This window comes from Choloepus didactylus, chromosome 5 (genome assembly GCF_015220235.1).
Source record: "Choloepus didactylus isolate mChoDid1 chromosome 5, mChoDid1.pri, whole genome shotgun sequence".
In the NCBI taxonomy this organism is placed as follows: Eukaryota; Metazoa; Chordata; class Mammalia; order Pilosa; family Megalonychidae; genus Choloepus; species Choloepus didactylus.
Window position 1 is genome coordinate 48,222,536 of NC_051311.1, and position 16,167 is coordinate 48,238,702.

Below are 16,167 nucleotides of genomic sequence, written 5' to 3' on the forward strand. Positions count from 1 at the left end.
ATGCCACACTTTTAATTATGGTGGATATTTATGCACCAAGGGATTGAATTTCAGTAACTATAGAACTTTGGTGTTTTGAGAAAGTCCATCCTCAAGATTTCCAAATCCGAAGTGCTTTAAGTGAAGCCTTCCCCTGACTCGTCTGCCCTGGTGTAGTGGGCTGACAGTGGGATCCATAAGGCCTCAGGCCATGCAGCACTTTGTCCTGAATCATTTTATGGTGGCTTAGAGCCAAGGGCACTGGGCCTCCCTCAATAAAGATGCAAGTGAAGGAATGTATGACTAAATACATTGGTACAGTTCAGAATTATGAGTTTTGTTTAGTTTTTTGGAGGCAGAAAGTTGACTTAACAGCTATATATATACTGGCATAAGGTCTATCAACTTCGTTTAGAAGACTGTAACCTGTGAGCAGATTCCAAAAGACAGACGGAACTAATTGATGAACCTGTTCCCCTTCAGTGGAACACCAGTCCAGTCCAGAAGGCAGAGTGGAGGTGAGGGTAGAAGGTGGTAAGCATTCATATGGACTTGGCATCTTAAGACACAGATTCCAGGGGTCCTACTAAATGTGGAAGTTCATTGTCTACTTGATCGGGGACTGAGAGTAGAACTAGGATACTGTTGTCCTAGGAGAAGTCATGCTCAAATTCATTGGGCTCAGGACCCCTTCATCTCTTAAAAATGTTTGAGTGCTTTGTTTCTGTGGGTTATGTCTATTAATATTTGCTGTATTAAAAATTAAAACAAGTCATTTGTAAAAAATTAATTAAAATAATAAGCCACTACATCATAACATAAATAATATATTTTTATGAAAAATAACTATATTTTCCAAAGCAAAATATTCGGTGAGATAAATGGCATTATGTTACATTTTTGTAAGTCTGTTCAATGTCTGGCTTACTAGAAGACAACTAGATTCTCATATCTGTTTCTGTATTCATCTTTGGTGACATTGCACATCATGATGTCTGGACAATGCCACCATATACTCGTGAGAGAGCAAGAGTGAACAAACAAATAACAATGTACTGTGATGGTGGAAAAAGACTTGATCTTGTGGACCCCAGAAAGAGTTTTTCTCCTTCCCACCAGGGTCCCCAAACCCTGGGGGAGAAATATTGTCTTAGGGATAAACCTTTAATAGCACCTAACTGGTCAGATTTGGTTATGGTGAGGAGTCCATTCAGGGGGTCTGAATGATCTAAGAAAGTAATAGGCCAAAGATAATTGGTGAATTAGGATGAAAATTAAGAACATGCTGAAAGTCCTAACACACTGAGAGACAGTTTAGTGGTATAATAAAAAGAAAAAAGCTGGCAGGAAAAGAAAAAACAAACAAGATTATGGGCTGTGATTCTAGGGCAAAGGCTTTCTCCTCTATGCCATATTTTTACATTTCCAACTTTTTCTGGTGATTTCTGGTCTATAGGAGAGCAGGAGGCTTGTAAATGAACCAGGTCATTAGTGGTAATAGCAAGGGCCTAAGACTATCGCACAATTTGGGTTAGTTCTAATTTCCTTGAAGTACTTTCAGTGACTATAAATCTGTAGTAAGAGCATCTTAATCTGTAGTACCTGTTGAAATAATGGTTGCAAAGTTTGGGAAGTTATGTTTGTTTTTAACATCTACAGCCATACGATTATTTTCTATGGTAATAAAAGCAACATATAATATTCTTAATTTAATTATTTCAGTGCCTGGATAAAAGGTATAGAGAAGATCTATTATGAAAAATGATAGCATTTTCCATATCTATAGCTACAGCTAGGATCTCTTTAGAAGCAACAACATTTTCAGTATATGTAACAGCAAATTACTAAATTGGTTACCATGGTGTTTGGAAAAGTCCATAGGAAGATAAAATGTGATTTTTTTAGCAGTACTAATTAAGTTATTATAATATTAATAATCATGTTATGGTGGCCAATTGAGTGTCAGGTGTATGGAAAGTGCTCTTAAGTAATAGTATCATGCCCTGAAACTCAAGAAACAAGTTGGGTTATCCTAAAAATTACATCTAAAGTGATAGTATTTATAGAGCCTAATGTGCTATTACCTGAGATACCAAAATCATCTTTGAAGTCTGTAGCAAAGGTATATAAAATATCTGTAGTTTTTTTTAACTGACGGGGTTATAGGAGTAATAATGATAATAAAAAGGAATAGTATATATTCTGGCTGTGAAAGGAGCATGCACAACTTCTTTAGTGAAGCTTATAAAGTTGGTTATAGGTGCATCTTTAGACATTCCTGAAATGTCTATAATACTTGGAGTTGCCTATCTAATATGGTTAGAGTACTGACATTTGTGAAAACTTACATAGTACAAGATAATGTATATGTTAATTGATTCTCTATATCTGGACTAGTTGTTTTAAAGAGTTCATGTCTATAGTAATTATACTGCCTTGGATACTGATAATCATGGAACAAGAGTAGCATTTGTGGTATTTGCAATATCATCAAATGCAGCAGTAGGAGCATCCATTGTTGTTACATCAGAAGTGGTAGTATTTAAAGCATATGGAGTAACATTTGTAATATCTGTGGTAGCATTAGGTACAATAATAGGGAGAAAACTGGTAGTAGAATTCGTTGTTACTGTGGAATGACTTGCTGTATCTAAAGCAGCAGTAGTTAACATGCCTGAGGCTGTTGTATTTGGAATAGAAATGTGTGTACCATTACCTGTGGCACCACTGGAGCCATCTGCATCAGTAATATTTACTGTATTCCCTGTACAGTTTCTAGGATATGTGGTGGGAATAACTGTGGTACTTGGAATGTAAGTGTTTGTGAGGCTTGTCTCAGAAGTAGTGATTGAATTTGTAGTTTCTGTGTTGAAATATGTGTAACTTGGTTGGTAATATGTTCTGTAATGGAATTACCAGTGGCTTTAGGAGTAGTTTCAATATCTGTAGTGTGTATATATGAAGAATTTGCAAAGTCTTTAGTGCTAGCACTTATGTCTGGAGTAGTAAAATATATATTCACAGTAGGAATAGTTGTTATGTTCACATTATCAGTAGTCGGGTTGTCTCTAGCAGGAGTACTTATAATGCCTGTAATGATAGGTAACATATTGCTAATATTTGCTTCTGTGGTGTTCGGTGTGGTAGTGGTATCTCCCATGCCTATGGAGATGGCATTTAAAGCATGAGTAGGGATACTGGGAGGGTAGATAGTGGTGTCATTTCCAGTTAGTGCAGTGAGAGAAGTATTATCTGAAGTGGTGGCACCAGGAGAGCCTATAGGAGGCAAAACTGAAATGCTCTGAGTGGTGGTTTCTGCCAGTGTACCACTTGTAATCATAGTAACCATGGTGGTGGCTGTAGTTGTATTTGTGGTTCCTGCAGTGGAAATGTTTATAATCTCTGTAGTAACTGAATCTATAGCAGTAGTTGTTGTGCTTGCAGTGGAATTATCAACAGTGCCTGGACTAGGAAAATATGTGGAGATCGATATTGTGTGGCTTAAGGCCTGTGTTGTAGAAGCAGCAGAATGCTGTGAACTGCATAGGGTCTGTTGGGGAAGTTTCAACATCCATGACAGTAGTATCTACAAGACCTACCGTGGTAGAGGAAACAAAGCTTGGAGTAGTAGAGATCAGAGTGTCTGTAGCAACATCAGTAGTACTCACAGGGGAAAGAGTAGTTGTAGTATCCACAGGAGTACTAGTACCAGCATCAGTAGTACGCATAAGGTAAGGAAGGAGTGGTTGCAAAAGTCACAGCAGTAATAGTATCAACAACAGTAGTACTCATAGGGGAAAGAGTAGGTATAGTATCCACGATAGTATCAGTACAAACACAAGTAGTACTCATAAAGGAAGGAGTGGTTGCAATAGTCACAGAAGTAATAGCATCATCAACAGTAGTACTCATAGGGGAAAGAGTAGTTGTAGTAGCAACAGGAGTACAAGTACCAGCATCAGTAGTACTTATAGGGGAAGGAGTGGTTGCAGAAGTCACAGGAGTAATAGTATCAACATCAGTTGTAATCACAGGGGAAAGAGTAGTTGTAGTAGCCACAGGAGTAATAGTACCAGCACCAGTAGTACTCATAGGGGAAGGAGTGGTTGCAGTAGTCACAGAAGTAATACTATCAACAACAGTAGTACTCATAGGGGAAAGAGTAGTTGTAGTAGCAACAGGAGTACAAGTACCAGCATCAGTAGTACTTGTAGGGGAAGGAGTGGTTGCAGAAGTCACAGGAGTAATAGTATCAACATCAGTTGTAATCACAGGGGAAAGAGTAGTTGTAGTAGCCACAGGAGTACTAGTACCAGCATCAGAAGAACTCGTAAGGGAAGGAGTGGTTGCAATAGTCACAGGAGCAATAGTATCAACATCAGTGGTACTCATAGGGGAGAGAGTAGTTGTAGTATCCAAAGGAGTACTAGTACCACCATCAGTAGTACTCGTAGGGGAAGGAATGGTAGCAATAGTCCCAGAAGTAATAGTATCAACAGCAGTAGTAATCATAGGGGAAAGAGTAGCTATAGTAGCCACAGGAGTACTAGTACCAGCATCAGTAGTACTCGTAGGGGAAGCAGTGGTTGCAGAAGTCACAGGACTAATAGTATCAACATCAGTAGTACTCATAGAGGAAAGAGTAGTTGTAGTATCCAAAGGAGTACTAGTACCAGCACCAGTAGTAGCCATAGGGGAAGGAGTGGTTGCAATAGTCACCAGAGTAATAGTATCAACATCAGAAGTACTCACAGGGGAAACAGTAGTTGTAGTAGCCACAGGAGTACTAGTACCAGCATCAGTAGTACTCACAGGGGTAGGAAGGGTTGCAATAGTCACAGGAATAATAGTGTCAACAACAGTAGTACTCATAGGGGAAGGAGTAGTTGTCGTAGCCACAGGAGTACTAGTACCAGGATCAGTAGTACTCGTAGGGGAAGGAGTGGTTGCAATAGTCCCAGAAGTAATAGTATCAACATCAGTTGTACTCATAGGGGAGAGAGTAGTTGTAGTAGCCACAGGAGTACTAATACCAGCATCAGTGGTACTCGTAGGGAAAGGAGTGATTGCAGAAGTCACAGGAGTAATAGTATCAACATCAGTAGTACTCATAGAGGAAAGAGTAGTTGTCGTAGCCACAGGAGTACAAGTACCAGCATCAGTAGTACTCGTAGGGGAAGGAGTGGTTGCAGAAGTCACAGGAGTAATAGTATCAACATCAGTAGTACTCATAGGAGAAAGAGTAGTTGTAGTATCCAAGGGAGTACTATTACCAGCTTCAGTAGTACTCGTAGGTGAAGGAGTGGTTATAGTAGTCAACAGAGTAATAGTATCAAGAACACTAGTACTCATAGGGGAAAGAGTAGCTGTAGTAACCCAAGGAGTACTATTACCAGCTTCAGTAGTACTCATAGGGGAAGGGGTGGTAGCAATAGTCACCAGAGTAATAGTATCAACAACAGTAGTACTCATAGGGGAAAGAGTAGCTGTAGAAGCCACAGGAGTACTAGTACCAGCATCAGTAGTACTCATAGGGGAAGGAGTGGTTGCAATAGTCACAGAAGTAATAGTATCAACATCAGTAGTACTCATAGGGGAAAGAGTAGTTGTCGTAGCCACAGGAGTACTAGTATCAGCATCAGTAGTACTCGTAGGGGAAGGAGTGGTAGCAATAGTCCCAGAAGTAATAGTATCAACATCAGTAGTAGTCATAGGAGAAAGAGCAGTTGTAGTAGCCACAAGAGTACTAGTAACAGCATCAGTATTACTCACAGGGGAAGGTGTGGTTGAAGAAGTCACAGGAGTAATAGTATGAACATCAGTAGTACTCATAGGGGAAAGAGCAGTTGTAGCATCCAAAGGACTACTAGTATCAGCATCGGTAGTACTCATAGGGGAAGGAATGGTAGCAATAGTCCCAGAAGTAATAGTATCAGCAACAGTAGTACTCATATGGGAAAGAGCAGTTGTAGTATCCACAGGAGTACTAGTACCAGCATCAGTAGTACTCGTAGGGGAAGGAGTGGTAGCAATAGTCCCAGAAGTAATAGTATCAACATCAGTAGTAGTCATAGGGGAAAGAGCAGTTGTAGTAGCCACAAGAGTACTAGTAACAGCATCAGTATTACTCGCAGGGGAAGGAGTGGTTGAAGAAGTCACAGGAGTAATAGTATGAACATCAGTTGTACTCATAGGGGAAAGAGTAGTTGTAGTATCCGAAGGAGTGCTAGTACCAGCATCAGTAGTACTCATAGGGGAAGGTGTGGTAGCAACATTCCCAGAAGTAATAGTATCAACATCAGTTGTACTCATAGGGGAAAGAGTAGCTGTAGTAACCAAAGGAGCACTATTACCAGCTTCAGTAGTACTCATAGGGGAAGGGGTGGTAGCAATAGTCACCAGAGTAATAGTATCAACAACAGTAGTACTCATAGGGGAAAGAGTAGCTGTAGAAGCCACAGGAGTACTAGTACCAGCATCAGTAGTACTCATAGGGGAAGGAGTGGTTGCAATAGTCACAGAAGTAATAGTATCAACATCAGTAGTACTCATAGGGGAAAGAGTAGTTGTCGTAGCCACAGGAGTACTAGTATCAGCATCAGTATTACTCGTAGGGGAAGGAGTGGTAGCAATAGTCCCAGAAGTAATAGTATCAGCAACAGTAGTACTCATAGGGGAAAGAGTAGTTGTAGTAGCGACAGGAGTATGAGTACCAGCATCAGTAGTACTCTTAGGGGAAGGACTGCTTGCAAAAGTGACAGGAGTAATAGTATGAACATCAGTTGTACTCATAGGGGAAAGAGCAGTTGTAGCATCCAAAGAAGTACTAGTACCAGCATCGGTAGTACTCATAGGGGAAGGAATGGTAGCAATAGTCCCAGAAGTAATAGTATCAACAACAGTACTACTCATAGGGGAAAGAGCAGTTGTAGCATCCACAGGAGTACCAGTACCAGCATCAGTAGTACTCGTAGGGGAAGGAGTGGTAGCAATAGTCCCAGAAGTAATAGTATCAACATCAGTAGTAGTCATAGGAGAAAGAGCAGTTGTAGTAGCCACAGGAGTACTAGTAACAGCATCAGTATTACTCGCAGGGGAAGGAGTGGTTGCAGAAGTCACAGGAGTAATAGTATGAACATCAGTAGTACTCATAGGGGAAAGAGCAGTTGTAGCATCCAAAGGACTACTAGTATCAGCATCGGTAGTACTCATAGGGGAAGGAATGGTAGCAATAGTCCCAGAAGTAATAGTATCAGCAACAGTAGTACTCATATGGGAAAGAGCAGTTGTAATATCCACAGGAGTACCAGTACCAGCATCAGTAGTACTCGTAGGGGAAGGAGTGGTAGCAATAGTCCCAGAAGTAATAGTATCAACATCAGTAGTAGTCATAGGAGAAAGAGCAGTTGTAGTAGCCACAGGAGTACTAGTAACAGCATCAGTATTACTCGCAGGGGAAGGAGTGGTTGCAGAAGTCACAGGAGTAATAGTATGAACATCAGTAGTACTCATAGGGGAAAGAGCAGTTGTAGCATCCAAAGGACTACCAGTATCAGCATCGGTAGTACTCATAGGGGAAGGAATGGTAGCAATAGTCCCAGAAGTAATAGTATCAGCAACAGTAGTACTCATATGGGAAAGAGCAGTTGTAGTATCCACAGGAGTACTAGTACCAGCATCAGTAGTACTCGTAGGGGAAGAAGTGGTAGCAATAGTCCCAGAAGTAATAGTATCAACATCAGTAGTAGTCATAGGGGAAAGAGCAGTTGTAGTAGCCACAAGAGTACTAGTAACAGCATCAGTATTACTCGCAGGGGAAGGAGTGGTTGAAGAAGTCACAGGAGTAATAGTATGAACATCAGTTGTACTCATAGGGGAAAGAGCAGTTGTAGCATCCAAAGGACTACCAGTATCAGCATCGGTAGTACTCATAGGGGAAGGAATGGTAGCAATAGTCCCAGAAGTAATAGTATCAGCAACAGTAGTACTCATATGGGAAAGAGCAGTTGTAGTATCCACAGGAGTACTAGTACCAGCATCAGTAGTACTCGTAGGGGAAGGAGTGGTAGCAATAGTCCCAGAAGTAATAGTATCAACATCAGTAGTAGTCATAGGGGAAAGAGCAGTTGTAGTAGCCACAAGAGTACTAGTAACAGCATCAGTAGTACTCATAGGGGAAGGAGTGGTTGCAGAAGTCACAGGAGTAATAGTATGAACATCAGTAGTACTCATAGGGGAAAGAGCAGTTGTAGCATCCAAAGGACTACTAGTATCAGCATCGGTAGTACTCATAGGGGAAGGAATGGTAGCAATAGTCCCAGAAGTAATAGTATCAACAACAGTAGTACTCATAGGGGAAAGAGCAGTTGTAGTATCCACAGGAGTACTAGTACCAGCATCAGTAGTACTCGTAGGGGAAGGAGTGGTAGCAATAGTCCCAGAAGTAATAGTATCAACATCAGTAGTAGTCATAGGGGAAAGAGCAGTTGTAGTAGCCACAGGAGTACTAGTAACAGCATCAGTATTACTCGCAGGGGAAGGAGTGGTTGCAGAAGTCACAGAAGTAACAGTATCAACATCAATAGTACTCATAGGGGAAAGAGCAGTTGTAGCATCCAAAGGAGTACTAGTACCAGCATCAGTAGTACTCATAGGGGAAGGAGTGGTTGCAAAAGTCATAGGAGTAATAGTATCAACATCAGTTGTACTCATAGGGGAAAGAGTAGTTGTAGCAGCCACAGGAGTACTAGTACCAGCATCAGTAGTACTCGTAGGGAAAGGAGTGGTAGCAACAGTCCCAGAAGTAATAGTATCAACATCAGTTGTACTCATAGGGGAGAGAGTAGTTGTAGTAGCCACAGGAGTACTAGTACCAGCATTGGTAGTACTCATAGGGGAAGCAGTGGTTGCAGAAGTCACAGGAGTAATAGTATCAACATCAGTAGTACTCACAGGGGAAAGAGTAGTTGTAGTAGCCACAGGAGTACTAGTACCAGCATCAGTAGTACTCATAGGGGTAGGAGTGGTTGCAATAGTCACAGGAATAATAATATCAACAACAGTAGTACTCATAGGGGAAAGAGTAGTTGTAGTAGCCACAGGAGTACTAGTACCAGCATCAGTAGGACTCGTAGGGGAAGGAGTGGTTGCAGTAGTCACCGGAGTAATAGTATCAACATCAGTTGTACTCATAGGGGAAAGAGTAGTTGTAGTAGCCACAGGAGTACTAGTACCAGCATCAGTACTACTTTTAGGGGAAGGAGTGGTTGCAATTGTCACAGGAGTAATAATATCAACAACAGTAGTACTCACAGAGGAAAGAGTAGTTGTAGTAGCCACAGGAGTACTAGTACCAGCATCAGTAGTACTTGTAGGGGAAGGAGTGGTTGCAATAGTTACAGAAGTAATAGTATCAACAACAGTAGTACTCAAAGGGGAAAGAGTAGTTGTAGTATCCACAGGAGTCCTAGTGCTAGGAGTACCAGTACTTATACTAGAAGAAGTAGTAGTCTCAGAACTGGTAGGCATAGTGGTAGATGGAGAATGGTGCGAACTCACTGAGAAGGTGCTTGTTATAGGGGGTGTAGTAACTATATGGCCACCATGAATCCAAGTAATCTCAGTCAATTTTTCCAGACTGAATATCTTGTTAGTCAATTGAATAGTTAGGGTCTGCCAGAAAAGAAGAGAAAAAGTTAGCATTTTAGAACTTCTTAAACAAGACATTTAAGTCACACCTCACAGTACAATTTAACATAAAACAATGCATTCACTCTTCTCTTTGAGAGAAATAAAAGATATCAACATTCCTTTAAAGTCACACAGATTCCAGAGCATAACTCCCATGCTGAAAATTTCTTTCTTTCCACTTCATTTAATCAGAACCACGTTGGTCTCAAGACTTTTCAGTTTCAATTAAAATCAATGTTTATCAAAATGTCTTTCTTTGACCATTGGATTGTAACCTTCTTGAGGGCAGGCTAGTTTCATGTTCTCGCTATCCCTAACACCTAATATAATGCCTGGCACATAGAGCACATAATCCAATGTGCTATAGTGTTTCCCCAAAAAAAGGTGTCTAAAATTTTTCCGAATCAGTCTTAAGTAGAAGCAATTACTTGCAAAGGGTAGTTTTAAACCCAAAAGTCCAGGACTAATGTTTTGAAGTCAATAACTATAAGAGGTTATAGCAAAAAGATCTTTTGGGTGCTGAGAAAGGCCATTTTATGAAATCCAAACACTAGTAGGACACCCTTTCCACCTTTTAGAAACCAGGAGTTATGGTTACACATCTTTGGTTTTCTAAGCCATCCCCCAGGGATAACTGGACCCATATTTATGATTATTCTCACATTCTAAAGTAGGATTCTTCTCCCTTTGGGGTGGCCCTTGGTAACTCTATTGGTAATTGCTCACCTAAAATGTTGGTTAATTGAAGCTGTTTAGTTGCCTCTGGTAACACCTCTGGTCTGTTATTTATGTCACTCTGTTTTGTTAATCTGTTCATTGCATCTCACACCACAGGCGGGACATACTCATTTTGTGATTGCTACAGTTTACTGCCAGTCACAAACTCCTAAGATCCCACGATTTGACCACGGATATGAGGAAGTGGAAAACCTCCAACAACTTTATGGAACCACTCTTTCCTTAATTTTAGCTGAAACAATCTTAATATATAGCACAGTTTCTTCAGGAACCATGTAAAAAAGGATCTCATCAGACCATTAATCACTGATCCCAGGGCTGCACTGGGAGGACCACTGCCTCTGAGTATTCCATAATATGATTCAACATTTGCAAATTTTCAGGAATATATCTATTCCACATTTCTATAGTATCTCATATCAATTAAATTAATAATGCTAATAAGAGTGGGGATAATTTTACAGAATAATAAAATTCACTCATGATATGATAACATTCCTTAGAGATGTACCTGATTGTAAGGGTCACTCCTGAAGTTGGTGTCCGTGAATTGCTGGTTGTCATGGGTGACAGTGACTTGTGTCACAGAAGTAGAGTTTACCCCCCAGATCCTAATATATCCAACTTTCAGTGGATTTGAGTCACTCAAATATTTATTGTGTATGATCCGGATTTGCAAGATGTTCTGCAAAGAATTATTAAAGAGAAAAAAAGCTATCCATTAACAGACTATGTTCCAATTTAAACTAATAAGGAAACTTAAATTACTTTTGTTGTTTGCTTTTTAAAAATTAACCCTTCATGAAGACATACAAATCTGATGGTGACAAAAATATGTTTATGTACCAGCATTGTTAAAGTTCCTTTAGCTTAGTTTACCTACATTGTTAACTAATTCTTAAAATGATTTTGAAAAGAAGGCATCATTATCCCTGTTTTGCAGATGAGGAAACTAAGGCTCTGGGAGATGAGGTGAGTAGCCCCAGGGCACACAGGTAAATGATGTAGCCAGGGTTTGAATACTGATGGGCCAAGGTGTAGAGGACTGCACTAGCTAACACAAGGTAAGCAACACGTATGGCAAACAATCCCTAGACAAAAGACAGGTTGCAACAAATATAGGCACTTATCCATATCATTTGTTTAAGTATCAATACAAGGTTTACAATAATATGAGATAAATCATGAGGTGGCACACAAATAAAGCCCAAATGAAAGTCACAGAAAATATTTGTTAGGGGTATTCAGAGAAAGGAAAAATCACTATGGAATAGGGTTGCCAGGAAAGGACTTAGGAAAGACATGGACCTTCAGAAGCCCTGGATAGGTAGGATTTAAAAGGTGAAATGAATGCAAAAGGGAATTTGGAGAGTGTGACATTGAACAAAGGTATAAACTCATTGAGTTCAAGAGCCACTGTTGCTGGTGCTGCGCAAACAGAGAAATGACGCTGGTTAAGTATGTAAGATAACATTTTGAAGATTTACATAGTAAATCAAGAACATAGTTGCAGTAAAATGAAGTTATAAGCTCCTCGACTCTGGTGGTAGCCATAGGAAGAGAAAGAATTGTACAATTGGCATTATGAAGAATTAACAGGACTTATGTGAGTGATCGGGCAGGTGGAATGGAGAGAAATGGAGAGAAAGGGATAAACTTGAAGTAAATGGGTGTGCTGGAACTGATTCTTATGGACTTGGGAGAGCCAATTGTTAGATTCCTGGAATTATGCAAGCCACTTATTAACCTGTTGACAGCTCAAAACTGGCCATGGTAGTGAGAGTAGTTACACCACAGAAATTGGCAAAAGGTTACAAATCATCCCTTTCCCATGCCAAGCTAGCTTACCAGCCAGCACACCGTTGTTAGTAGCTATCCTTAAGGAAAGTTGGAAGTTTTCCTTCATTTCAGGCCACTAATCCTTAGGGAAAATAATCCATCACACTTCACATAGAAATAAGAATCCACTTATCACTACCTCGGAATTACAGAAGAACGGAATTTCAGTGTTAGAAGTTATTTATAGGTAATCTATTCTTCCATAATAAAGAAACACAGCTTCATTAGAGGAAACATCTTCTCAAAGGTGGTGTACCTAGTTAGTGGTAGAAACAGATCCCAAATCCACAACTTCCAGATCAATGGCTTCACTAAAAATAAATGTATTTTGAGAGGAAAAATATGTAGTCTTCATCTCACCTTTTCTTAAATTAAGTACAGAAAATTTGCGTATTTAATTAAGACACACAGTCTTGCATTTAGTTTTAAAAGGGCAAATGCAGACTGGAGAAAGCCTGAGCTGATAATCATGTCTATGAAAATAATTTGAAGGTTTTAGTTAACCATGCTTAAATTAGATGCTAAACATCTAATACATGTATTAAAAATACTAACACAACATGAGGCAACATCAATAAAAAAATACAGTCTGGATAAAAAGAAGTAATAGTTAAGCAGTACTGAAGTTTGTACAGTTCTACAGAAATATAATGCAAACCACATATGCAATTTTAGATTTTCTAAGTAGCCACATTAAAAAAAAAAGTAAAAAGAAGCAGGAGATATTATTTGAATAATATATTTATCTCAATCTTTTTTTTAAATTTTATTTTGAAATAAATTCAAAGTTACAGGAGCAGTTGCAAAAACAATACAAACCCCATACACAGAACTCCAGCATACCCTGACCCCCCTCCCCCGATACCCCGATCCAACAACTTTAACATGCTGTCACACCACTATTTCTTTCTTTCATTCCCTCCCTATCTATCACCCATCATCTATTGCTCTGTCTTCTCAACATGAGGGCAAGCTGCACACATCCTTGAACAAACACTATAATTCACATATACATTTCCCATGAACAAGAACCTTCTTTTATGCAATCCCATTAAGGGCAGCTAAGAAGTTCAAGAAATTCAACATTGATACAAAGCTTACATTCTATATTTCCTTTTTTTTTTTTCTTATGTCCCATCTGTGTCCCTATGAGCCTCCTCTCCTCCATCCTCAGATCATATCCAGGATCATCCTTGGCATTTAATTGTCATCTACTTAGGCTGCCTTTTTTTTTTTTTTTCAATTGTGGAAAAATATACAGCCTAAATCTTCCCATTCCACCCCCTCCCTAGCATTCCATTAGTGGGATTAATCACATTTAGAGTGTTGCAGTGCTATCACCATCCCACCATCCATTATTAGAAATTTCCCTTCACCCCAAACAGAAACCCTACACTCATTTCTTAACTCCCCATTGCCCCTTCCCCCACTTCTCGTAACCCATACTCTACTTTTCATCTCTATGGTTATATTCTCTGATACTTTCTTTGTGCTTACCATGGGGCTTAAATTTAACCTCTAAAGTCTATAACAATCTTGTTTTTCTTTGATACCAACTTAACTTCAATAGGATACATAAACTATGTTCCTATACTCCTTGTCTTAGTTTGCTAATGCTGCAGAATGCAAAACACCAGAGATGGATAAGCTTTTATAAAACGGGGGTTTATTTAGCTACAAAGTTACAGTCTTAAGGCCACAAAGCATCCAAGGTAACACCTCAGCAATTGGGTACCTTCACCAGAGGATGGCCAGTGGTGTCCAGAAAACCTCTGCTAGCTGGGAAGGCAGCCGGTGTCTGCTCCAAAGCTCTGGCCTCAAAACGGCTTTCTCCCAGGACATTCCTCTCTAGCAAGCTTGCTCCTCTTCAAAACATCACTCCCAGCTACACTCCATGAGTTTCCTCTCTCTGAGTCAGCTCATTTATATAGCTCCACTGATCAAGGCCCACCCTGAATGGGCGGGGCCACGCCTCCATGGGAACATCACATCAAAATCATCACTCACAGCTGGGTGGGGCACACTCCAAGCAAATCTAACCAACACCAAAACTTCTGCCCCACACAAGACCACAAAGATAATGGCATTTGGGGGACACAATACACTCAAACCGGCACACTCCTTCATTCCCAGACCTTTTATTACTTATTTTACATTGAGTTCAAAACCATTGATTTATCATTACAGTTTATATATTTTAGGTCCTGTAGGAAGTAAAGAGTGGAGATACAAATCAAAAATACAGTAGTATTGGTATCTATATTTGCCATGTGATCTTTACTGGAAATCTTTATTTCTTCAGGTAGTTTCAGTCAATTGCTTAGTGTCCTTTCCTTTCAGCCTGCTCAGCTCCCTTTAGCATTTCTAATAAGACTGATCTACTGGTGATGAAGTCCCTCAGCTTTTGATTATCCAGGAATGTTTTCCTATCCCCCTCATTTTTACCATCCAGGTGTTTGTGAATTCTCCAAGTCTCTGATGGTTATTGACTTCTATTTGCATTCCATTGTGGCCAGAGATTTTAAAATTTATTGAGGCTTGTTTTATGTCCTAGCTTACAGTGCATTCTGGAGAAAGATCTGTGGTCATTGGAGAAGAATATGTTTCTTGGTGACCTGGAATGTAATGTTCTATATATGTCTGTTAAATTTCTCTGTAGCTTTCTCTCTTTTCTTTGTTTCTCTGTCAGTAGGGCTCCCTTTAGTATCTGAAGCAGGGCAGGTCTTTTATTAGCAAAATCTCTCAGCATTTGTTTGTCTGTGAAAAATTTAAGCTCTCCCTCAAATTTGAAGGAGAGTTTTGCTGGATAAAGTATTCTTGGTTGGAAATTTTTCTCTCTCAGACTTTTAAATAGGTCATGCCACTGCCTTTGCACCTCCATGGTGGCCACTGAGTAGTCATTACTTAGTCTTATGTTGTTTCCTTTGTATGTGGTGAATTGCTTTTCTCTTGCTGCTTTCAGAACTTGCTCCTTCTCTTCTGTATTTGACAGTCTGATCAGAATATGTCTTGGAGTGGATTTATTTGGATTTATTCTATTTGGAGTTTGCTGGGCATTTATGCTTTGTGTATTTATGTTGTGTAGAAGGTTTGGGAAGTTTTCTCCGACAATTTCTTTGAATAGTCTTTCTAGACCTTTACCCTTCTCTTCCCCTTCTGGGACACCAATGAGTCTTAAATTTGGATGTTTTATTTTATCTGTCATATCCCTGAGAACCATTTTGATTTTTCAATTTTTTCCCCATTCTTTCTTTTGTTTTTTCATTTTCTGTTCTGTGGTCCTCTAGGATGCTGAGTCATTGTTCAGCTTCCTCTAATCTTGTATTATGAGTATCCAGAGTCTTTTTAATTTGGCCAACAGTTTCTTTTATTTCCATAAGATCTTCTATTTTTTTATTTACTCTTGCAATTTCTTCTTTATGCTCTTCTAGGGTCTTCTTCATGTCCTTTATATCCTGCACCATGCTCTCGTTCTTTGACTGTAGTTCTTTGATTAATTGCACCAAGTACTGTGTCTCTTCTGATCTTTTGATTTGGGTGTTTGGGATTGGGTTCTCCATCTCATCTGGTTTTATCATATGCTTTAAGATTTTCTGTTGTTTTTGGCCTCTTGGCATTAGCTTTACGATAGGGTTCTTTCAAGTTATAAAAAATACCAATCTAATTTTTCAGATCTACAACTTGGTGGCATACACTTTCTCTGTCTAACCAGCATATGGCATCTGCAAGTCACCTATTCCCCCCAAGTCAGTTCTCCTCAACTTTGTCTTTGTGGTGTGTGGGGAAATGATTCTTGTGGGGTTCAATTGGTGAACTCAGTTTGGGTTTGTTATTGGTGCTGTCTGCCCTGAACGTTTGTGTGTCTGGTGGTTAGGGGACAGGGCAGCTTTAATAATCAAACCTCCCAGGTGTTCCCGGAGA

At 39.7% G+C, this 16,167-nt stretch overlaps 1 protein-coding gene across 2 annotated transcripts in view; it reads right to left on the reverse strand.

Annotated features, from left to right (window-relative positions):
* Nucleotides 1-793: 793 nt before the first annotated feature.
* Nucleotides 794-16,167, reverse strand: part of MGAM (maltase-glucoamylase) — a 223,086-nt gene continuing 207,712 nt past the window's right edge. For both annotated transcript variants that reach the window (XM_037835992.1, XM_037835989.1), the window contains 2 exons: nt 10,919-11,092; nt 794-9,651 (listed from right to left, as the gene is read on the reverse strand). In XM_037835992.1, the coding sequence (XP_037691920.1) occupies nt 3,694-9,651; nt 10,919-11,092 (6,132 nt within the window). In that variant the 3' untranslated portion in view covers nt 794-3,693. The remainder of the gene's footprint in view (nt 9,652-10,918; nt 11,093-16,167) is intronic.